This window comes from Sus scrofa, chromosome 2, assembly GCF_054392235.1.
Source record: "Sus scrofa isolate SSC_HxYL_T2T_F1_AM1 chromosome 2, Sscrofa_HxYL_maternal_Yorkshire_Landrace_v2.0, whole genome shotgun sequence".
Classification (NCBI taxonomy): Eukaryota; Metazoa; Chordata; class Mammalia; order Artiodactyla; family Suidae; genus Sus; species Sus scrofa.
This window is the reverse complement of record NC_139384.1, coordinates 150,854,584-150,878,405: the sequence shown is the minus strand read 5'-3', so window position 1 is coordinate 150,878,405 and position 23,822 is coordinate 150,854,584. Positions and strand designations below refer to the sequence as shown.

At 44.5% G+C, this 23,822-nt stretch overlaps 1 protein-coding gene across 4 annotated transcripts in view; it reads right to left on the bottom strand.

Annotated features, from left to right (window-relative positions):
* Window positions 1-23,822, bottom strand: part of KDM3B (lysine demethylase 3B) — a 72,257-nt gene that overhangs the window by 8,020 nt on the left and 40,415 nt on the right. For 2 of the 4 annotated variants that reach the window (XM_003480917.5, XM_085014716.1), the window contains exons 8-19: window positions 20,485-21,721; window positions 19,390-19,591; window positions 15,018-15,232; window positions 14,123-14,275; window positions 10,582-10,689; window positions 8,930-9,057; window positions 7,365-7,644; window positions 6,365-6,621; window positions 3,241-3,507; window positions 2,298-2,469; window positions 1,840-1,930; window positions 1,569-1,699 (exon numbers count right to left, since the gene is read on the bottom strand). In XM_003480917.5, the coding sequence (XP_003480965.3) occupies window positions 1,569-1,699; window positions 1,840-1,930; window positions 2,298-2,469; window positions 3,241-3,507; window positions 6,365-6,621; window positions 7,365-7,644; window positions 8,930-9,057; window positions 10,582-10,689; window positions 14,123-14,275; window positions 15,018-15,232; window positions 19,390-19,591; window positions 20,485-21,721 (3,241 nt within the window). The remainder of the gene's footprint in view (window positions 1-1,568; window positions 1,700-1,839; window positions 1,931-2,297; window positions 2,470-3,240; window positions 3,508-6,364; window positions 6,622-7,364; window positions 7,645-8,929; window positions 9,058-10,581; window positions 10,690-14,122; window positions 14,276-15,017; window positions 15,233-19,389; window positions 19,592-20,484; window positions 21,722-23,822) is intronic. The other 2 variants (XM_085014715.1, XM_085014717.1) reach the window with 1 other exon arrangement.

Sequence of the window (23,822 nt, the reverse complement as noted above, 5' to 3'; positions counted from 1 at the left end):
TTTCAGGATGATTTAGGATATTACTGTGACTTCACAAAGAGCTGGTTGGGTAGCATGGTAATCAAACTTCCTTACTTTTATGAAGTCTCCTAAAAGCTAAGAATCAGGAGTTCCCCTTGTGGATCAGTGGTAATGAACCTGACTAAGGATCCATGAGGATGTGGGTTCGACCCCTGACCTCACTCAGTGGGTTAAGGATTTGGTGTTACTGTAAGCTGCGGTGTAGGTCACAGACATGGCTCGGATCTGGTGTTGCTGTGGCTGTGGCGTAGACTGGCTGGGAACTTCTGTATGCTGCACTTGTGGCCCTAAAAAACAAACAAACAAACAAACTATACTGCATACTTGAAATTCGCAAAGGGAGTAGATCCACCTAGAAATCATGAGGTTGTAGGTTCAATCCCTGGCCTTGCTCAGTGGGTTAAGGATCCGGCGTTGACGTGAACTGTGGTGCAGGTTCAGACACAGCTTGGATCCTGCATTGCTCTGGCTGTGATATGTAGGCTGGCTGCTGCAGCTCCGATTTGAACCCTAACCTGGGAATTTCCATATGCTGCATGTGAGGCCCTTAAAGAGGACAAAAAAAAAAAAGCGGTTAAAAATCACATCTACTTGGACAAAATCTTTGAGAAGAAACTTTTTTTTAATTAAAAAAAATTTTTTTCTTGGAGTTCCCATCGTGGCTCAGTGGTAACGAACCCAACTAGTATCCATGAGGACTCGGGTTCAGCCCCTGGCCTCACTCAGTGCGTTAAGGATCTGGCATTGCCGTGAGCTGTGGTGTAGGTTGCAGATGTAGCTTGGATCCCGAGTTGCTGTGACTGTGGTGCAGGCCAGCAGCTGCAACTTCAATTCAACCCCTAGCTTAGGGACTTCCATGTGCCAGGAGTGTAGCCTGAAAAAGAAAAAAAAAATTTAATTTTTTTTTTTTTTTTTTGTCTTTTTTGCTATTTCTTTGGGCCGCTCCCGCGGCATATGGAAGTTCCCAGGCTAGGGGTCAAGTCGGAGCTGTAGCCACTGGCCTACATCAGAGCCACAGCAACGTGGGATCCGAGCTGCGTCTGCAACCTACACCACAGCTCACGGCAACGCCAGATCCTTAACCCACTGAGCTAGGGCAGGGACCGAACCCGCAACCTCATGGTTCCTAGTCGGATTCGTTAACCACTGCGCTACAATGGGAACTCCTTTTTTCTTAATTTTTAATTTTATTGGTCATGTCCGAGGCATATGGAAATCCCCAGGCCAGGGACTGAATTTGCGCCACAGGAGCAACCGGAGCCAGAGCAGTGACAACATCAGATCCTTAACCCACTGAGCTACCAGGGAACTCTAAGAAGAGGAAACTTTCTAAGTACTGTATATATGTAGCTTGTAGACTGGGCCCATAGGCAAATCAATGACAAAAGCAAACATATTCAAAGCTGTCCTGGATACTGTCAACTTCTCCAGCACCTGTCACTCTGCCCTCTATCATCTCTACACATGCCCTAACTACAGACCTTCCTTTGTAAGTGAAATGGAAACAACAGTGTCCAAAAAGGTCAGTCATGGCCTCTCCCTCATACCATAGGCATTGTACATCTTGGGGCCCAGGTCGGGCCTTACAAAGTAGCTCGGTAGCCTAGAGGCCAGATTGAGCCTGCCATCTCGTTTGGTATACTCTGGCAGAGGAAGGTTCTCCATCAGATCTTCAAACCTACAAGAGAATGAAAGCTGACTCAGCGTGTTATAGGGGTAAAAAAAGAAAAGAGAAAAGAGGTGGAGTTCACTTTTCTGTGATTACTCTGTGATGGCAAAGTACAAGTCTCCCAAGGTGACTCGCTGTAGTTTACTAACCTTGTCGGCATCATGTCCCGAAAATCTTCCCCAGGAGGCCAGTCCTTGAGTTTGAGCACCATTGGCTGCCCATCTTCTGACCTTAATCGCTCTGGAAGACAGAAAGCTGGGTTGGCTGCTGCCTGATTCTCCAGTGACTGAAAAGTTTCAGGACTAAGTTCTTAGGAGACTTGTAACCTCCATAATGGACTAGGTGGGCTTTGTTTTCCTTATTCACTGCTTTAGCACAGGCTAAAATTCTCCATTTCAAAGTGAAAGTGCTCCACGCCTCTTGTGTGATCACGTCTGAGTCCAAAGGTGCTCTGGGAGCCACATGACTGCATGTGAGCTACCTGGTTGGCTCCAGGACAGAATACTCCCACCAAGAGGCTGTAATTTGTTATTTCAGGGGTGGGGCAGGGCATGTAGATGCTTACTTTCCAGGCTGCTCTAACTGCACAGGTATCAAAGCTACTTACTGCATATGATCTCAAAGCCATCCCAGAAATCCCGAACTTTGACGTCGGAAATGATAGCACAGTTCCTGCAGTTCACCAAGTCCACATCCTGGTCTCCAAATTCCTGGCTAAAGGCTTCTGGCTTCCAGAGTTCAGACTTGAGCTTTTTATGTACCCCTGAAACCAGCACTGGCTGTGGAAAGAAAAGTATCTCCATCAGAGCCATTTAGGAAATAGTTTTAGCTCAGGGCTAAGGGACAGAATAGGAGGGTTTCCTGGGGACAACCTCTTCTTTTCTGTGATGATTTACCGTTCCTCCCATTTTCAGAATCTAGGGATTTTAACATGTCTGCTATAGCAAATGGGATCTACTTCTACTCCATTATAACACTTGATTCTCACCCAGGGGTATGTGTGGAGCCCTGGTATCTCCACTATTCTGAGATGAGGATGAAAAGCTGACAAATGCAACTCTGAGAATACTTCCTCACATCTCGAATGAACAACTATCCAGATAATTCCATAACCTCCCCCTTTCCTCACGTTCTTGCTAATGTATAAAAATCAGGAAGTGTTACCACACTATCACACAGGCTAGTGTGGCCTTGAAACGTTTATCTAGAAAAGTACCACCCACTTTAGCTTCACCCCATATCACACTTCAGGATTTTCCTCTAAAGGTGTCATTAATGCCAGATCACAACCTCACAGGAATTTCAACTGCCCTTTTAAGAATATAGAGCTACACAGCTGAGAAATAAAAGGATCTGCAATGTACTTTTAGGAATCTTCCAATTTTTAAAAATCCAAGAAAACTCAAAGCAGCAAGGCTATCTAAAACAAACTTACTATATGTCTAAATCTCCTTGGCAAAAAAAATCTTCCAGAGAGAACTGAAATTACGCTAGTAGCTAAGGTGGGCAGGCAGAGAGCCCAGCCCTGGGAACTGCTGCTTCTTGTTTACCTGGCCTTGCTTCCAGCACTCCCGGAAGATCTTCCAATTGTTTTTGTTGCTGGGGTCATGGAGACACAGAAGTCTTCCATCACAGAGCCAGGAGTGAGAGGTGTGGGGGTCCAGCACATTTAACCCCATCACCATCTCCTTCACTTCCTTTTGGGTATCAGTCAAGTTACAGGCCCGTTTTGCTGCATCTGAGGTTTTCTTATTTTCTACCACGGAGGCGATGATGTGGTCAAGGAAATTGGGCAGGCTGGCCTTGTTCTTCACTCCCTACCAGACATAAGTCCATCAGGTTAGTATAGCTGAGGCACCACTGGAAGAACATTTAAAAAACTGTCTCACAGTTGCATTCACCAGGAGTTCTGATCTGATTAAATTTCATAAAAGTTACTGAAAAGTCTTTTGTAGCTGGGGAGCGGGGCTATTAAGTCAATGTCTTACATTTCCCTATCCTTCCTATTTTGCTTTATATTTATTAAGGAAAAGTATAGAAAGATCCCCTCTACTGCAAGAGACTTGAGACCTAAGAAATATCCTTGGCATTTAGCCCTATTTGAAGCATATGCACATATATTGCAGGGATCACAAAATTTTGTAACCGTGTGAAAAAAGATGATTTTACTTTGAGGGTTATGTATTTTTTCTGGTCAGCATGCCCAAGGGATATAATGCTTTAATTAAGTAACTGAGGACACTTATCAAGGCAGTGATTGTTTTCACTGACGAGCATGCCCCAATGCACAGCTGCACCAGAGTATCCGAGAGAACGGTCTCTTTTGAAAGTAGTCTCCCACTGCCCAGTTCTTGCCCTACCAAGAAGCTCTCAGCTGTGGCAACTGGTGGTAAAGCTCAGGACCAGAGATGGAAAGTGACATCGTGGAACCAAAGGAAGGGGAGGGCTTTCGTAAACATGCTAACCCAGCGTCTGAAGTATCACTAATCATTCTCTCTATAGACCAAGTGCAATCATAAAACATCCTGGGGAAGTTTAAAAAGGAAAAGGAGGACTGGGAGTTGGAACAAGTACAAATAAAAACAGAGCTCAAATGAATTTTTAAAAAATCATCTATCCAAAAGAGAAACAAATAATCCACATTGCACAGGACTCAACCACCCACAGTTCATCAAATTTCAGTCATTAGTCATAAAATAGAATGAGAAACATATTTATGTTCTTATTTTAAATGATCTCTGAAATATATAAACTGAAAACAGGACCAATGTGTGAAAACATCTGTTAAAAAAAGGGAGAAAAAGCTATATACATATGTTAACATAATTGAAAAGACACTCATGAAACAATGGTCACCAACAGAATCAAAGCCAACAGTGGGAAGGAGACTTTTCACTATATCATTTATTTTTTTTTTTTGTCTTTTTTTTTTTTGTTATTTCTTTGGGGCCGCTCCCACGGCATATGGAGGTTCCCAGGCTAGGGGTCTCATCGGAGCTGTAGCCACCGGCCTATGCCAGAGCCACAGCAACGCGGGATCCGAGCCGCGTCTGCAACCTACACCACAGTTCACGGCAACACCGATCGTTAACCCACTGAGCAAGGGCAGGGATTGAACCCTCAACCTCATGGTTCCTAGTCGGATTCGTTAACCACTGCAACACGACGGGAACTCCTCACTATATCTTTTAAACTTGGTACCTTGTGAATTTATTCGTTCAGTAAATGCTTACTAAATACCTATGTCTCAAACACTGCCACTAGGGATATAGTGAATAAAACAGACAAAAACGCTTTCAAGTGCAGTTGAAACAAATAATAAATAAAACATAGTAAGTCAGATGGTAAGAAGTGCTAGGGAAAAAAATAAACGCAGAGGAAATAGATATGAGGGCAGGATGGGAGCGGAAGAGACTTTTAAAAGGGGTGATCTAGGAGTTCCTGCTGTGGCCCAATGGGATCAGTGGCATCTTGGGAGAGCTGGGGTGCAGGTTCAATCCCCCACCTGGCATAGTTGGGTTAGGGATCCGGCGTTGCTGCGAGCTGTGCTGCAGGTTGCTGATGTGTATCAGAGCTGATGATGCTGTGGCTGTGGTGCAGGCCGGCGGCTGCAGCCCGATTCAGCCCCTAGCCTGGGAACCTCCATATGCCACTGGCGCAGCCGTAAAAAAGAAAAAAAATGGGTGATCTAAGAAGAAGGCTTACCAAAGAGGTGACATTGCAGGAGGGAGGAGAGGAAGTTGATAGTGAGGCAGGTGGTGTGGTGACAGAGGAAAGAGCTCTTGGTGGAGAAAAGGACAAGCACAAAGGCTCTGAAGAGGGAGCTGCCTGGCCGTGTTCAAGGAACAGCAAGAAGGTGGGTGTGGCTGGAGGAGAGTGGACAAGAGGGAGAGCAGTAGTTGAAGTCCGGGAAGTGAGGGGAAGCCAGGGCTGGAACCTGAGAGTCCTGAAAGGAGTCTTCTTTATTATGAAATAGGAAGCCCTTAGGGATTTTAGGCAGAAGTGATGTGATCTGACATATCTTAAACATATCCAACTGCTGTGTTGAAACTAGACTGCAAAGTGTAAAACGGAAGAGATAAAGAGGACTTGTAAGGAGTTTGCTGTAAAAATTCAGGCAAGAGAGGATGCTGACTTAGACCCAAGAGGGAGCAGTGGAGTTGATGAGAAATGGGTAGACTCTGAATATATTCTGAAGATTGCTAGCAGATTAGATATAGGAAAGGGGAGTCCCAAATGACTCCAAGATTTTGGGCCGAGCAATTGGAAGCCACTGACCAAGAGAGTGCAAACCAGAGCCAGAGCAGGCTCACAGTCAGCAGATCAGGGGTGTGGTCTTAGATATGTAAGTTTGAGATGTCTATTAGATATCCAAGAGAATAAAATATGAATGTATTGCCTAGGTTTCAAAAAATTAGTATCTGTTATTGTCAAGAAAATAAAGTGATTTCTGAGGACTGAAAAATTTCAACGTCTTAATTGCAATTGACTTCCTAACATGGCACAAAAGGTTTACTACTTATAGGGTCTCAAACATTCCCAAAACTTGATATAAAGAAAGATCCTCTTAGCTGGACTGATACGAGTCACCCGCATACCCTCTAACCTGTCAGATCTCTGATGGTTTGTTCGAGGGAAAGCAGCCAAGGCTAGAGTTGTAGAGAGCACACTTACCGCTGAGGATGTGGAGAAGACCGGGGGGAAAGGTATGCCTGTGTCCAAGGGGGTTTGAGGAAGCTTTCCGGGCCCGGAGTGGAGGAGGTCTCGAAGGCTAGAGCCTTCGGTTTTGTTGTTGGAGGCAGTGGGGCCCAGTAATAGACTGTTAAAAAGCTTTGGAGTCAACGGAGAGACCTTTGCAGTGGAGTTGAACGAGTCCAGCCCAAAGGGTGAATGAGATTCTTTACTAAGCACCGACCTCAGGGACCCTGCTTCTGCAAGAATATAACCAGGAAGAGCATTAGGCACAATGAGGAATACCCAGCAGGCAAATGACTCCTAAAACAATCGGCCAAGTGGGAAGGAGGAAAGACTCTCCCCTCCTCTGCCCCTCAAACGTATGGCTTGTCTGGACCAGGCCTGATGAGCTATGACCATGGCAGGTCTCACGGCCAAGAAGAAGCTCTCCTACTTCTTCCTGTCTTTTCCATATCTGGATTTCAAGCTTCCTTTTGTTCCCATCTTTCATCTCCCTCACTTTCTAAGACAGTGTTTCTTCAAGTGGGTCGCCACAGTACTTGTACTGGAATCACCTGGAGTGCTTGTTAACAATGGAGATTCTTGGTCTTACTCTAAAAGAGTCTCATTTCATAGTTCTGGGGGGGGAGGAATCTGCCTTTTTAATGGCTCCCCAGGTGATTGTTGCGCCCACTGAGAAGCAAGTAGAGCCCTCCTGGCTAGTACTCCTGGCTGAGTAACAGAATCATCTGGGAGGCTTGTTAAAATCTCCATCAATTCTGATGAACAAGGTCTGGGGTAGAGCCCAGGCATGTGCCTTTTTTAAAAAAGCTCCACTTCCAGAAAGAAGTTGAAATAAATTTCCTCCTTTTACGTGATTGGCCAGAGAAAGCAAGTGGCATGTTTCATAAATGTGGATGGTAAAGTGTGAGTCTGAAGAATCCCAGAATAACTCAAGTGTTCCACCCACAGGCAGGGCAGAGGCTTGTGTCAATCTCACCTTTTGTTTCCTCCTTAGCCTTCTGAGTTGCTAAATCCGCCAACCAGTGCAGGGCCGAGGAGGGTGGGGCTGCGTCAGGGCAAGGGGGTCTGGTGGCTTTTAGCTCACTATTGCTGTGTGATGCCGAACTGTCTGCTTTCAGAGGCTCATCAGATCTGATGTCAGTGCTGTCGGCTTTGGGAACATGGTCTGTCTCTGGCTGTGTTACCGATGCAGTTCCTCCCCCGCCTGAGAAGGTGGATTCATTTCCAGAAGAGGCACTAGGGTTTATGATAGGAAGCTAAAAGCACAGAACGCCAATATGGTTAAAGTGCTGCCTGTGTAGAAAAACTACAACGCAAGTAGTGACGACTGCTGACACTAAATAGGTCTGAGTAAATTTTATTTTAATTTTCAAAATTTATTGACTTCTTAGGGCTGCACTCGTGACATATGGATGTTCCCGGGCTAGGAGTCATATCAGACCTACAGCTGCCGGCCTAGGCCACAGCCACAGCAACGCCAGTTCTGAGCCGTGTCTGTGACCTACACCATAGCTCATGGCAACACTGGATCCTTAACCTACTGAGTGAGGCCAGGGATTGAACCCGCGCCCTCATGGTTACTAGTTGTGTTCGTTACCTCTGAGTCACGATAGGAACTCCCTGAGAAAATTTTAAATTGTCCCATAAACTGCTATTTCACTCATTCATTAATTTAACATATTTTTTATTGAGTCTTACAATGTGATGGAAACTATGCTCGGTTCTGTGGAAAGAACAGTGGACAAGACTTGAAAACAAAAAAGCGTTTTTGTTTAGCATGCCTTAGGCTCAATTTCTGCAATGGCAAATTGGTGATTCAAACTTCACTTCATGGAGCTAGTTTGAGTATTAAATGAGATAGTATACACAAAGAGCTCAGCTTAGTGTCTGGCACACATAAATGCTCAATAAAATGTTTATTACTGTATTATTGAATTTCCCAATTCAATGATTTGCTCTAACGCCAACGCTACTGAAAATATATCTTGAGATCTCTCAGCATTAATCCCTGTACCTCTTACTGATCATGCGTTAGTAGCATTCCTGGAAAGCCTTCCAAATGTAAGAGGTGTGGTTTTTGTTTTTTTTTAATTGCCTCTTATCCAAAATAGTTACCATCAAACTTCCACCTCCAATAACAAGGCGTGGGACTGCTTTCAGGGCAGAAGGATCCTAGATCAGCAGACCAATATTTGTATTTCTGTCCTCAGCACCTAACATGACAAGGCAGGGACCACCATGCACACAGAAAGGAGTACATTCCTGTGACCTTTTCTATATTCTTCACCTACAGGAATCTGAGGTTAATAAATCTTTACAAGATACAAAGAATCTCTTTGTGCTATTTAGCAACCAAGACTGAACTGGTTTTAAATATGATGAAGAGAAACTCATACCAGAGAGGGTGAATTTAAATCCCTTGAGTAACCTTTGGGGTTCTCTCCAGACAGACTTCCTCATCGCCTAATTCCCCAGGAATCCAACAGTAGCCTGGGACAACAGAGGTAAAAATGGGGCATTTCCTGGTACACACCACTTTACCTGTGACATCCCATTAGTGACAGCAGGTCTCAACACAGATTTGTTCTGCCGGCTAATACAAGGGCAGTTTGCTTTAATTCCCCACTTGCCCCGGGCAGCATGCACCATGTCTCCAATATTGTAAAGAGCTAGAAAAAAGATAACAATAACAACCTCAGAATGCTTGGATGTACCAGGTATTGTGCTAAAGACCTTATTTACATTATTTCCCTCAAGTCTTAGCACATTTCAGTGAGGTATGAGCTTTTACCCTCAATTTTTTTTTTTTTTTTTTTTTTTTTTTTTTTAGGGCCCCACTCACAGCATATGGAACTTCCCAGGCTAAGGGTACAATAGGAGCAACAGTTGCTGGCCACAGCCACAGCAATGAGGGAAATGAGTTGTGTCTGCAACCTACACCACAGATCACAGCAACGCTGGATCCTTAACCCGCTGAGTGAGCCTGGGGATTCAGCCCGAATCCTCATGGATACTAGTCGGATTGGTTTCTGCTGCACCACAGTGGTAACTCCCCTACCCTCGATTTTTGATGATGAAGCTGAGACTCAAGAGAAGTTAGGTTACTTGTTTAAGTACATAAAGTTGGTAACTGAAAACACTAAGACGTTAACCCAAGTATATCTATCTAGCACTAAAGCTCTGTGCACTCTTAACCACTAAGCTACATTCCTTCCCTCCTCTAGTGGACGCTAAGGTGTCTCTCAGCAGAAACTCTAGGGGTAGATTCCTTAATGTTCGAGTGTATGTAAACATTTTGAACTGTATATTTGAGATGTATGGACTTTACTGTAAGTTAAAATAAAATAAACAGACCTATGTAAATTTTATACAAACATTCAACCAAATGCTTAGATCAACAAGAAGCAGGCATTTGCCTGGAAGTACTGGAGTATAAAGGATCCTGGGGTGGGGAGAGTGATCCTTAAAGCAGTAAAGAATACAGGCAAGAGATTCACCAATTTCAATAGGTGTGTGTATATATATATTTTGTTTTGTTCTTTTAGGGCTGCAGCTGCAGCATATGGAAGTTACCAGGCTAGGGGTCGAATCGGAGCTGCAGCTGCCGGCCTACACCACAGCCACAGCAATGCTGGATCCTTACCTTAACCCACTGAGCGAGGCCAGGGATCAAACCTGCGTCCTCATGGATGCTAGTCAGACTTGTTTCCACTGCACCATGACGGGAACTCCCCAGTGTGTGTATGTTAATGGACGTGTGGAAGCTGGAAACAGACTTTCTGGAGGAATCACTGAAGTAAGCTACCACATGACAGTTGATTCCTACTGTTAGGCTGCTTTCTTCATGGATGCAGGAAATTTGATTCACTTCGGCTGGATTTCTACAAGCTTAAAAAATTTTTTTGGAAACCAGGGGACTGGCCTTTTCTGTTCTGCTGCTGCCAACCATAGGAACATAAAATGACATCTGAAAAGCAACCAACCAACCTCTCTACCCAGAAAAGTGAGGCAAAGCGAGTACACTGGCTGCATACAATCTAGCATTTCTAAAGATTCAAATTGTCAGAGACCTTAGTGAGGCTTAAAAAAGTGAGGCTGAGATAAACCATTTTACCATGCTTTATGGTATATAAATTAGAGCTCAATTAAAAACATTTTTCTCCCTACCAAATCTAAATAAGGAATTCCTTTACCTGTGCCAGGGATTATCTGTGTGGGCATAAGATTCTCTGGTTCATGGGACTGCCCCTTTGCACACTTCAACCAGGAGAAAACCTCTTCATCACCCATCTCTTCTGTCTCTGAAACAGAAATTAAATGACTTTACTTATTTTATGAGGATCACAAGATGTATCTCTCTCAGTGAGTCAGAATTTCAGATTCTAAAGGCCAATTTTCTCAAGGGTCAAAGAAGATAATAGCTAACTTTTAAAAATAGTACTTCAGGAGTTCCTGTTGTGGCACAGCAGAAAAGAATCCGACTAGAAACCATGAGGCTGGGGATTCGATCCCTGTCCTCGCTCAGTGGGTTAAGGATCCAGCGTTGCCAGGAGCTGTGATGTAGGTCACAGACGCGGCTCAGATCTGGTGTAGCTGTGGCTATGGCATAGGCCGGCAGCTGTGGTCCTAAATTGGACCCTAGCCTGGGAACCTCCATGTGCTGCCGATGTGGCCCTAAAAAGCATAAAATATAAATAAATAAATAAATGAAAATACTGCTTCAAAGAAGATATACAGATGGCCCGCAAGTACATGAAAAAATCTTCAATATCACTAATAATTAGAGAGATGCAAATGAAAACTACTATGAGGTACCATCTCACACCTCTCAGAATGGCCCTCATTAACAAGTCAACAAATAACAAATGCTAGAGAAGGTGTGGAGAAAAGGGAACCCTCCTACACTGTTGGTGGGAATGTGAACTGGTACAACCACTATGGAAAACAGTATGGAGGTACCTCAGAAAACAAGATGTAGAACTACCATATGACCCAGCAATCCCACTCTTGGGCATATATCCGGAAAGACTGTCAAAGATACATGCACCCCTATGTTCACTGCAGCACTATTCACAATAGCCAAGACACGGAAACAACCTAAATGTCCATCGACAGATGAATGGATTAAGAAGATGTGGTATATAGGAGTTCCTGTCATGGCTCAGTGGTTAACAAACCCAACTAGCATCCATGAGGATGTGGGTTCGATTCCCTGGCCTTGCACAGTGGGTTAAGGATCCGGCAATACTGTGAGCTGGGGTATAGGTTGTAGTTGCGGCTCAAATCCAGTGTTGCTGTGGCTGTGGTATAGGCTGGTAGCTACAGCTCTGATTTGACCCCTTGCCTGGGAATCTCCAATATGCTGCAGGTATGGCCCAAAAAGGCAAAAAGACAAAAAAATAAAATAAAATAAAAAAGATGCGGTATATATACACAATGGAATACCACTCGGCCATAAAAAAGAACAAAATAGTGCCATGTGCAGCAACGTGGATGGAACTAGAGATTCTCATACTAAGTGAGTCAGAAAGAGAAAGACAAATACCATATGATATCACCTATATCTGGAATCTAATATATGGCACAAATGAACCTTTCCACAGAAAAGAAACTCATGGACTTGGAGAACAGACTTGTGATTGCCATGGAGGAAGGGGAGTGGGATGGACTGGGAGTATGAGGTTAAGAGATGCAAACTATTGCCTTTGGAGTGGATAAGCAGTGAGATCCTGCTGTATAGCACAGGGAACTAGATCTAGTCACTTGCGATGGAACATGATGGAGGATGACATGAGAAAAAGAAAGTATATATACGTGTGACTGGGTCACTTTGCTGTGTAGTAGAAATTGAGAGAACACTGTAAACCAACTATAATGGAAAAAATAAAAATCCTTAAAAAACACTACTTCACTGAGATATAATTTACAGAAAGTTAATTCAACATCTTGAAGTACATACTTCAATAAATTTCAATAAACATATACAGTCGTAGAAAGAGTTCCACAATTGTGACATAGAACATTTACATTCCTTCGTCAAATTCCCTTCAGCCCTCTGCAGTTAATACCTTTTCCTCACCCCTGGACACCAACGATCAACTTTCTGACACTGAAGTTTTCTTTTTCAAGAATTTCATATTACTGGAGGAGTTCTTGTCATGGCTCAGTGGTTAATGAACCCTACTAGTAATCGAGAGGTTGCAGGTTTGATCCTGCTCAGTGGGTTGAGGATCCGGTGTTGCTGTGAGCTGTGGTGTAGGTCAACAGAGCTGACTCGGATCCCTCGTTGCTGTGGCAGTGGCGTAGGCTGGCAGCTATAGCTCCGATTGGACCCCTAGCCTGGGAACCTCCATATGCTGTGGGTGCAGCCCTAAAAAGACAAAAGACAGAAGAAAAAAAAAATTTCATATTACTGGAAACATACAGTATGTCATTGTGTTGGGCTTCTTTCATTCAGTATAATGATTTTGAGATTCATCCATACTGTTGCATGTATCAGTAATTCATTCCTTTTTATGGCTGAGTGCTATGTCATAGTATGGATGGAGCATATTTTGTTTAACCCATTCATGAGCTGGTGAATAGCTGAACTGTTTCTAATTATTAATGATTATGAATAAAGCTGCTCTTGAATGTTTTTGTTTCTTTGAACATGTTTTCATTTTTCTTAAATACCTATAAGTGGGATGCTGAGTCATATGGTAAATTTATGTCTGTATTTATAAGAAAGGGCTAGACTGTTTTCCAAAGTGATGGTCTCAACTTGCATTTCTACCAGCAATGTTTAATAAGTTTTAGTTGTTCCATATTCTTGACAACACTTGATATTGTCAATTAAAAAAAATTTTAGGAGTTCCCGTTGTGGCTCAGTGGTTAACAAATCCGACTGGGAACCATGGAGTTGCGGGTGCGATCCCTGGCCTTGCTCAGTGGGTTGAGGATCTGGCATTGCTGTGAGCTGTGGTGTGAGTGGCAGATGAGGCTCGGATCCCGAGTTGCTGTGGCTCTGGCATAGGCCGGCAGCTGCAGCTCTGATTGGACCCCTAGCCTGGGAACCTCCATATACTGCGGGAGCAGCCCAAGAAATGGCAAAAAGACAAAAAAAAAAAAAAAAAAAAAAAAAAATTTAGCCATCTAGTGGGGATGGTAGTTTCTCATTATGATTTTAATTTGAAATTTCCCTAATAAGTAATGATAGTTTTCTTCCTGGTGTATATTTTCCAGTGATATATCTTTTTTGGTAAAGTATCTGTTCAAATATTTTGCCCATTTATTTTTAATTTTTTAATTTTTTTGCCATTTGAGTTTGTTTATTCTGGCCGTGCCCATGGCATGTTACTGGGTCAGGAATCAAACCTGAGCCACAGTGGTGACAACACTAGATCCTTAACCCACTGAGTCACAAAGGAACTCCTGATCTGTACACTTTAAAAGGGTGAATTTTACAACTTATAAATTATTATCAAAAGGGTGAATTTTACAACTTATAAATTATTATCTCAATAAAGATGTTATTTAAAAAAACAAGGGAAGATGAAGAATAACACTTCTTGGCTTATTTTAATCTTCCCAGTTAGGCAGAAATACTGGCAATTTTAAGACTTCACAATGTGACAAAACATAAACAAAGTTAAAAAGCTAAGGAGGGGGCACAAACCCCTTTCTGCTTCAATTCCAAGTCCCACACCTCCACTGACAGTTTATGTCGAACTACACAGGACAGTATTTGCTCACCACTGCGTGGTCGGCTCTTCCTGAGCCTGTAACAGTCAAGGCAGACTCCAAATCCACATTTTCGACAAACCCAGTGGATATTGAAGAGGGTTGTCTCACATACATCACACATCTCCCGCACACCACGGACGGCTCGCTTCCAGGCCACTTTCTCTGGTGGAAAAAGGAAGAGGAACATTGTTGGCCTGATCAACAGTGTAAGATCCTAGATCGACTGATTCCTACTCAAATGTTTTTTCCAGCAATAAAACTCAAAGTTCATGAAGTTTGTGTTTTTATAATTGTAAGAGAAACAAAATACATGGAATTTCTAATACTTCCAAATAAGTGTCAGTGAGAATGAATGCCACATGTTGTCACTTAATATAATACTAAATTTTCAATTTGGGGAAGTTTGAAATAAGAGGATTCTTCTCTTAGAACATAGTCAATATTCTTGGTCTAGAAATAGGGCCCATGATCTCACTGACAGAAATATAAATGTCTGAATAACGTGGGTTCTAGGTATGAAACATGGCAGCCAGTAGCACTTATGTAGTCACAAACCACAGAGTATTGTTTACTAACACAAAGTGGTTCAAATCAAACTGAAAACATTTACAGTGAACCAAACCCAAACCAGGGATCAAGATGCAAATTATGGCAACTGTGCCCTAAAAATGAAAGGCAGGCAGGGAAGGAATTTTTAGTTTGTTAACTGCCAAAGACTGAAAGAACGAGGACTGCTGGATATAGGTACAGCTTTAGCTGTTTAGTTTTCTACAAAGAGAAGTTTTATCAGTCCTAATTAATCCATAGAAAATGCCATCTGCCACTCCTTCCATGACTCCCTTTCAGCAAAGAAAATGAGTTTCCAATTGAGAATGCCTGGAAGACGAACAAGCCAGTGCCTTACGGTGTGGCTCCACCATCATCATAGCCTCCTTCTCAGACATCACAAGCTGGCAGAACTGGTCCCCAACATTGGCCAGGATGTATTTTGAGGTTTCTAGGTCTATTCCTTCTGCCAGGGAGGAAGAGGGAATCCACAGGTTCATGGCATCAGGGTCACTTTGCTGGGGACTCAGAAACCCCTCCACTCGGAGTACCCCCTTTCGAGTGAAGATCAACCTGAGACAGGAAGGGACACAGTCAAATATATGGTAAATAGCAGCTGCCATGTAAACCAACACACAGTAAAACCCTAGAACCAGAGTTCCCACTGTGGCGCAATGGGATCAGCTCTGTCTTGGGAACTCTGGCATGCAGGTTCAATCCCTGGCCCGGGACAGTGGGTTGAAGATCCAGCATTGCCACAGCTATGGCTTAGGTCGCAACTTCAGCTCCAATCTGATCCCTGGCCCGGGAACTCCATATGCCAAGGAGGGGTCCAAAAAAAAGCTGTCCCCAGAAATGCCCACCAGTTTCTCCACCTTCCACACTAGCACCTACACCACTGAACATGACCAGAGAAACATACAGAGCCATACTCAGTGTCACATTTGAAATTCATGTCTCTTCACGTCAGGGGAGCCCTTAATATTGCCTGGTGTGCTCCCTCTCCTGGATGCCTGCTCAACATCCTCTCCTTTCTTTTCAAGCCTTTAATATTATTTTCCCCACAAGGACCTTGCCAAATATTTCACTGAAAAAAATTCCACAAGGAGCCAGAAGAGAATTCCCACAAGCTCCTACCACCACCACACCACCACACCTTCCATCTCAACCACTGCCACTATGAATGAGCAAGGAGTGAAGACCAATCTCTCCATCTATGCTCTGCATCCTATACTCCTGCACAGGAATCCCTCCTCTAATTCTCTCTTCTGCATCACCTATTTTCCTCTCTACTAAATCATTCCTGTCAGTATCTGAACGTGCTGTCTCAAAAAATCCTTTTGATCCCACACCCACCTCCATTTGTCTGTTTGTAAGAGCAAAGTTTCTTTCTTTCATTTAAAAAAAAAAAATTTTTTTTTTTGTCTTTTTAGGGCTGCACTCGTGGCGTATGGAAGTTCCCAAGATGCCAGTTGGGTTTGTTAACCGCTAATCCATAACGGGAACTCTTTTTTTTTTTTAATTAAAAAAAAATATTTTTTTTGGCTGTGCCCCTGGCACGCAGGAGTTCCCAGGCCAGGAGTTCCTGTTGTGGCTCAGTAGTAATGAAACCGACTAGCATCCATGAGGATGTGCGTTCAATCTTCGGCCTCGCTCAGTGGGTTAAAGGATCCAGTGTTGCCGTGAGCTGAGTGGTGTAGGTTGCAGACGCAGCTCAGTTCCCGCATTGCTGTGGCTGTGGCTGTGGTGTGTAGGTCGGCAGCTGCAGCTCTGATTCAACCCCTAGCCTGGGAACTTCCAAATGCCGCAGGTGCGGCCCTAACAAGGACAAAAAAAAAAGAGAGAGAGAGAAAAAGAAGTTCCCAGGCCAGAGGTCAAACTTGTGCTACAGCAGAGATCCAAGCCACGCCAGTGACAATGCTGGATCTTTTTTTTTTTTTGTCTTTTTGCCTTTTCTTGGGCCGCTCCCTCGGCATATGGAGGTTCCCAGGCTAGGGGTTGAATCAGAGCTGTAGCCACCGGCCCACGCCAGAGCCACAGCAACGCGGGATCCGAGCCGCATCTGCAACCTACACCACAGCTCACGGCAACGCCGGACCGTTAAACTGAGCAAGGGCAGGGACTGAACCCGCAACCTCATGGTTCCTAGTCAGATTTGTTAACCACTGCGCCACGACGGGAACTCCACAATGCTGGATCTTTAACCCACCAGGCCAGCAGGCAACCCCCCCGAACTCTTTTTGACAAGGTCACACCCTCTTGTTAGACCCAATGGCTGTTTTCAGTCCTTAACTGACCCTACCCCATCACCAACATCTCTGCCACGGGTCATTATTCTCTCCCAGAAACACTCTCCTCGGTTGTCTTCCAAGACAGCTCACTGACTTTCTGAGCCTCTTTCACAGTTCCTCCTCATCTTTCCCATCTCTTAACATTGGAGAGCTTCAGAATTCAGTCCTTGGACTGCTTCTCTTCTCTACCCAGACTTTGACTCCTTAAGTGATCTCTCTCTCTCTCTTTTTTTTTTTTTTAGGTTTTTAGCGCCGTACTCCTGTGGCATATGGAGGTCCCCAGGCTAGGGGTTGAATCAGAGCTGTAGCTGCTGGCCTACACCACAGCTCACAGCAACGCAGGATGTGAGCTGTGTCTGCGACCTACACCACAGCTCACAGCAATGCCAGATCCTTAACCCACTGAACAAAGCCAGGTATTGAACCCATGTCCTCATGGATACCAGCCAGGCTTGCTACCACTGAGCTACGACGGGGACTCCAAGTGATCTCAATTAGCCTCACAGCTTTAAACACCTAGTGACATCCACATTTTTATTTCAGCTTGGACTTCTTCCTCATCTCTAGAGTTATAACATCCAGCTGTCCTTTCAACATCTCTTTGGAGATCTAACAGGCACCTCTAGTTTAACATACCTAAATTAACACTCCCCAATTTCCTCCTCCAACCCACTTTTCTCTGAGAAAGTACCTTATGAATAAATGGCAATTCCATTTCCCCAATTTTCAGGCCAGAAGCCTTGACTCCTTTCTCTCTTTCATATCCCATATCTAATCCATCAGAAAATCATGTGGCTTTGCCTTCAAAATATATCCTTTTTTTTTGCCCCATTTTTAGGGCCACACCTGTGGCATATGGTAATTCCCAGGCTAGGGGTCGAAGTGGAGCTGCAGCTGCCGGCCTACACCACAGCCACAGCCATGCGGGATGTGAGCCACGTCTGTGACCCACACCACAGCTCACTGCAATGCCAGATCCTTAACCCACTGGATGAGGTCAAGGATCAAATCCACAATGTCATGGATCCTAGTCAGGTTTGCTAACTGCTGAGCCATGAAGGGAATTCCAAGTTTTTTTTGTGTGTGTGCCTTTTTCTAGGGCTGCTCCTGTGGCATATGGAGATTCCTAGGCTAGGGGTCTAATCAGAGCTGTAGACACCGGCCACGGACACAGCCACAGCAATGCGGGATCCGAGCCTTGTCCGCAACCTACACCACAGCTCATGGCCACGCCGGATCCTTAACCCACTAAGCGAGGCCAGGGATCGAACCCGCAACCTCATGGTTCCTAGTCGGATTCATTAACCACTGCACCATGGCAGGAACTCCCAAGATTTTTTTTTTTCTTATTTAATGTCTGTGTCTCCAACAAGCCTAGAGGCTTGGAATATGATTTTTTGCACTCTTTAATCCTCAGTGTCCACAACAATGGCTGACATACATTAAGTGCTCAACAAACATTTGCTGAATAAGTAAATCCATGCTATGTGGATAAACCACTTGGATTTATTTATTTAAAAAAATCAAGGACTTGGAAGTTCCCTGGTGGCCTAGTGGTTAAAGATCTGGCATTTTCACTGCTGTAGCTCGGGTCACTTCTTCAGGCCACAGATGCAGCCAAAAAATAAATAAATAAATAATAATAATAATTAAGGACCCTTGAAAGATTATTTAGAAGAAATTTCTCTTCTAAGTTTATCAAGCAGAGAAAAGTGACTAAATACCTGTCACCTGGTAAAAACAAGGGATATTCCTAGAATTTTTCACCAGTTACCCTTTTTTTTTTTTTTTGTCTTTTTTTAGGGCTGCACCTACAGCACATGGAGGTTCCCAGGCTAGGGGTGGAATTGGAGCTGTAGCAACCGGCCTACACCACAGTCACAGCAACCCTAGATCCAAGCTGCATCTGTGACCTACACCACAGCTCACAATGCCAGATCCTTAACCCACTGAGTGAGGCCAGGAATCGAACCCATGTCCTCATGGTTATCAGTCAGATTCATTTCCACTGAGCCATGATGGGAACTCCAGCTATCTCTATTTCAAAGACGGTTAACATTACCTCCTAATCTTCCTTCTCTTCCCTCTAGGGGATTCAAGTTACTTGAGCACTAGAGAGGAGTAGTGGTCAGGCAGATCTCTTACACGAAATGCTGTCCTGCTCACAACACCGGTTTCAAATGGAGCCCAGGTTAGGAATAACTCAACACAGCTCAGGGGGCAGCAGCTGAGATTGTTCAATTTCATTTCTCTAAGGATAAAGTCACATATTTCAAAATCCGAACAACTAAGTGGCCACTAAAGGCAGCACTTGGGCACAGATTCTGAGACAAGGGAGTTTGGGGAAACAAGGAAAAAATGGTGAGGTATGTGTACTGAGTCAGGGAAAGAGTGGGAGCTACGTATCACTAACAAAACTGGGAAGAGGAGTCTGGGTACCTCCGGAAGTGAAAGAAGCGGCAGGCCACAGTGGAATCATCTTGCTCCTGTTCCTTGAACTTCCGATACCGCTCCAGGCGGCACTCACGACACTTGTGCAGGTGAGGGGCTACATTGATGCATGACCCATCCTGCAGGAAGGGCTCTCCGGACTGCTTCAGCTTCTTCACTTTGCTCACGTCTTTCAGCACTGACTGGCCAACTGTAGCAAAGGAGGGAGAGAAATGGTCGGTCACGAAAGGTATGAGACTCAATATCATAAACCTCTTGGGGACAGATACCTGTCCTGACCTGAGCCGCTCCTCCTTGCACTGGATATGCATGTGCCCAGCAGGTCCATCTGTGACAGAACGGGAGCACAGGGAACAAGGAGACTTCGACTAGGAGCTAAGGACCATGGAGAACTTGTGGGAAGTACCCCATGAGAGCGAAGCAACTCCGGGCACGGGTAAGGGAAAACTCAGGAAGGCAGAAGGTAGCCTCTTTCCAATGGCCCCTCAGGATATGACTGTTCTACTAACCAAGGACTCCTGGGGCTCCCATGGGACACCAAATCCTAGTAAGAATGGTGACTTTTACCATGAGACTTTCCCTTACACTTGCCCTTACATAATGTGGGACCATAACCTCACATCACAGGAGTTAACAGCTTTTGGAAGAGGTGTCAAAACCTTATGTGACAGAGAAGAGCAAAGTGCGGAGTGTTTCTCTTGGCTTTATCCATTCTGCTGAAGTCTGCAGTGTGAGAATGAAGACTAATACTGAGTGACTCCCCTAAAGTAAATTAAAGAGAAAAGGCCAAAGGCAAGAGAAACATACAAGAGTTCCCGAAGGAAAATAACAGACTATCAAGACTTTGTGGGATTATCATGACCCAAGACAGAGACCTCTCTTACAGTACTGGTTTAGATCAATCCTGCCCTAGACCAGAAGGTCTGATGAGGGGACCCTACTAGAACCTTTTGGCTATGTAATTCCACGAGATTACAGAACTTTTCATCCAAGAAAAGAACTTTCCATTTGCTGCCCAAGAGCAGAACAGGCATTCGAGGCTAGTGTTAGAGCCAAGCTCAGAGAAAACCCCGGCAGGATCACCTTTCAGGGGGGCAGTCCGAGGCCGGCCCTTGGGGGCCTGCTTCCCTTTGCCTTTGCCCAGTAACAGCTCAGCACTGCGCTCCCCATTTGGGCCTAGCTTCCCCATCAAGTGCTCCGGAATCCCCTTCAGGCCAGTCTTGGCTTGCAGCTGCTCCTCAGAGTCGCTCAAATCTGACAGGTCACTATTGGTACTGGAGTCCGAGTCCTGTCTGCAAGCCAAGCTTCGCTCATCCAGTGAGAACCTTTTCACAGCTTCAAAAGGAGCTTTATTCTCCTGCGAAAAATCTGCTGGGGAGGACAGAAAGCTGCCTGAGTGCCTGCCAAAGACATTACTAAAGGTTTTGAGGAGAGGATTGTCCTGCTGTCCAGGTCCCACAGTTGGCCTCTCCTCGGTGGGGCTGGAGGAGAGAGTAGGCATCTCAATGGGCTGGGTGAGGCTGCTGGTGGGTGAACTCGAGCGGCCATTCCCCATGGCAGAGAGGCTTGGCCCCCCAGTGGTCAGAGCTGAGCCCAGAACACCAGACACCAGTTTGGAGGAGTCAGTTGTGATGAACAGAGTTTTCTTCTTTGCTAAAGATGCTGAATCTGTAGAGGAGTGCGACTCGGGCCAGCTGGGTGCTGCCTTGGAGGTGACAGTGGTAGCAGAAGAGGAGCTGCCTGATGCCTGAGATGCAAAGCTGCTGAAAGGGCTATGTTCAACTTTCTCCACAAACGCCAAGAAAGGGTTAGAAGGCTCTTCTCGGGACAGTTTAGGGGGCTGTAAAAATAGATTTTCATGTCCGTCTGGGGTGCGGGCATTTAGGAGGCTCCGTGGGAAGGCTGGCGTGAGGGTGGGCATGGACTCTGCAGGCACTTTCCGGTCCACAGAGCTGCCAGCCTTAGAGCCTGATTTAGTGTCTGCTCCAAGAGTGGATCTTCCTTTACATAGGCTCTCAAGGCTTTGTTTGAATGAGTCTCGACTAGAGGAGTCATCAGCCAAACTTTCTGAAACGGTAGTAAAGTAGTTACTGGTGGGTAAAGTTTGAGACATGCATTGGAAAAACAAGTTTTTGGAGAGATCAGAGTCTTTCTGAGACTCTGGTGCAGAGCTACAGCCAAAAGAGAAGCCCAAAGGTTTGTTCTCTGTGGCGAGAACCCCATTGGACTGGCTCCTTCCACTTCCAAAAGTCAAAGTTTGTGATGAACTCGGGAGAGATGCTCCAAATCCAGAAGAGGTCAGAACAGAATTTCTTGAATTCTGAAAAGAAGAAAGCCTGAGTTAGTGATACCAGCTTCTCTTGACAACCTTATGTTTTCCTGCTTGGACCTAGTAGGCTGATGGTTCTGGTGGGTTAATTAATTTTTCTCTCCTACAATTCCAGGAAAATTGCTCTGATAACTCCATTTCACCAGTTGGGAAGAACACTGCCACAGACCACAGAGAGAGGATCTTTAGCAAGGTGAGCTAAAGACGGCAGGATCAAAAATATCCTGCCACTCCCTTGGTTGTTAGCCAATTGGTTGTCAGAGTACAAGGAGGCTGTGTAGGCAGAAGTATCTGTTTAAAAATGAAGACTCAGGAGTTCTCGTCATGGTGCAGCAGAAATGAACCCGACTAGGAACCATGAGGTTGTGGGTTCAATCCCTGGCCTCGCTCAGTGGGTTAAGGATCCGGCATTGCCATGAGCTGTGGTGTACGTCGCAGACGAGGCTCGGATCCCACGTTGCTGTGGCTGTGGTGTAGGCCGGCAGCAACAGCTCTGATTAGACCCCTAGCCTGGGAACCTGCATGTGCTGAGGGTGTGGCCCTAAAAAGGCAAAAAAAAAGAAAAAAAAGAAATGAAGACTCCACCAGGGAACTGAAGACAAGGGTTCCCAAACGGACGTCAGCTTTTACTTTGGTTTATTTTTTTTATTTTTTTTACTCAATGAAATTATTACATTTATAGTTGTACAATGATCATCACAATCCAATTTTATATGATTTCCATCCCACAACCCCAGCAGATCCCCCTACCCTCCAAACTGTCTCCTTTGGAGACCATACACTTTTCAAAGTCTGTAAGTCAGTATCTGTTCTGCAAAGAAGTTCATTCTGTCCTTTTTTCAGATTCTACGTGTCAGTGAAAGCATTTGATGTTGGTGTCTCATTGTATGGCTGACTTCACTTAGCATGATAATTTCTAGGTCCATCCATGTTACTAAAAAAGCCGGTATCTCATTCATTTTAATGGCTGAGTAATATTTTACTTTGAAATATAGTAAATTATTACTAATGATCCTGTAACATTAATCTACCTCAAAGACTGTAGGGGCTATGGTTAAAGTTTTGATTTATTTAAGCCATTGCAAACTGCCCATCCAAGTGGCTTTAGCCCTATGACAAGCCCACTGTATCTTAAAGAAAAGTATTTTCTTTATTAGTCTGAAACTCACCAAGATGGACCCTTTTGGACGCTGGCCATTTATTTATGGATTCAGGTCAACCTAGAAGTTGAATTATCTGTTTCAATTAAAGTTAGACCTAAAAATGCTAAACTAAAGAAGGCATGGAGTTCCTGGCGTGGCTCAGTGGGAATGAATCTGACTAGCATCCATAAGGACACAGCGGGTTAAGGATCCAGCATTGCTGTGGCTGTGGTGTAGGCCAGCAGCTGCAGCTCCAATTCAACCCATAGTCTGGGAACGTCCATGTGCTGCAAGTGGCCCCCACTCCCCAAAAGAAGGCACACTGGTTACTGCGCTCTGGGCCCTTTTGTTATCGTTAGGATCTAACAAGTCTCCAAAATGGAAAAATGGACTTTTTTTTTTTTTTTTTTTTTTGCCTTTTAGGGCCACACCTGCAGCATATGGAAGTTCCCACGCTAGGGGTCAAATTGGAGCTGTAGCTGCTGGTGTACACCACAGCCACAGCAACACCAGATCTGAGCCTCATCTGTGACCTACACCACAGCTCACAGCAACACCAGATCCTTAACCCACTGAGCAAGGCCAGGGATAGAACTCGAGCCCTCACGCATACTAGTCAGGTTCATTACTGCTGAGTCACGACAGGAACTCTGAAAAATGTAGATACTGATAACCCTCACCAAACAAAAGCATTCAGCATAACAAACTGGAGAATGAAAAAAATACTTTTTTTATACCTTAAAATCTCTCTTACTTCTGCTTTTGAATAAAGAATGATGTATACATAAAGAAGGGTAGAATTACTTTCATATGGTATATTACACACACATCCATGTGTGCAATACAGAGAAACATCCATAGGTAGGTACGAGCACTTATGTAAACTCTCATGACCTTTTTTTTTTTTTTTCTTTTGTCTTTTTCCAGGGCCATACCCACGACATACGGAG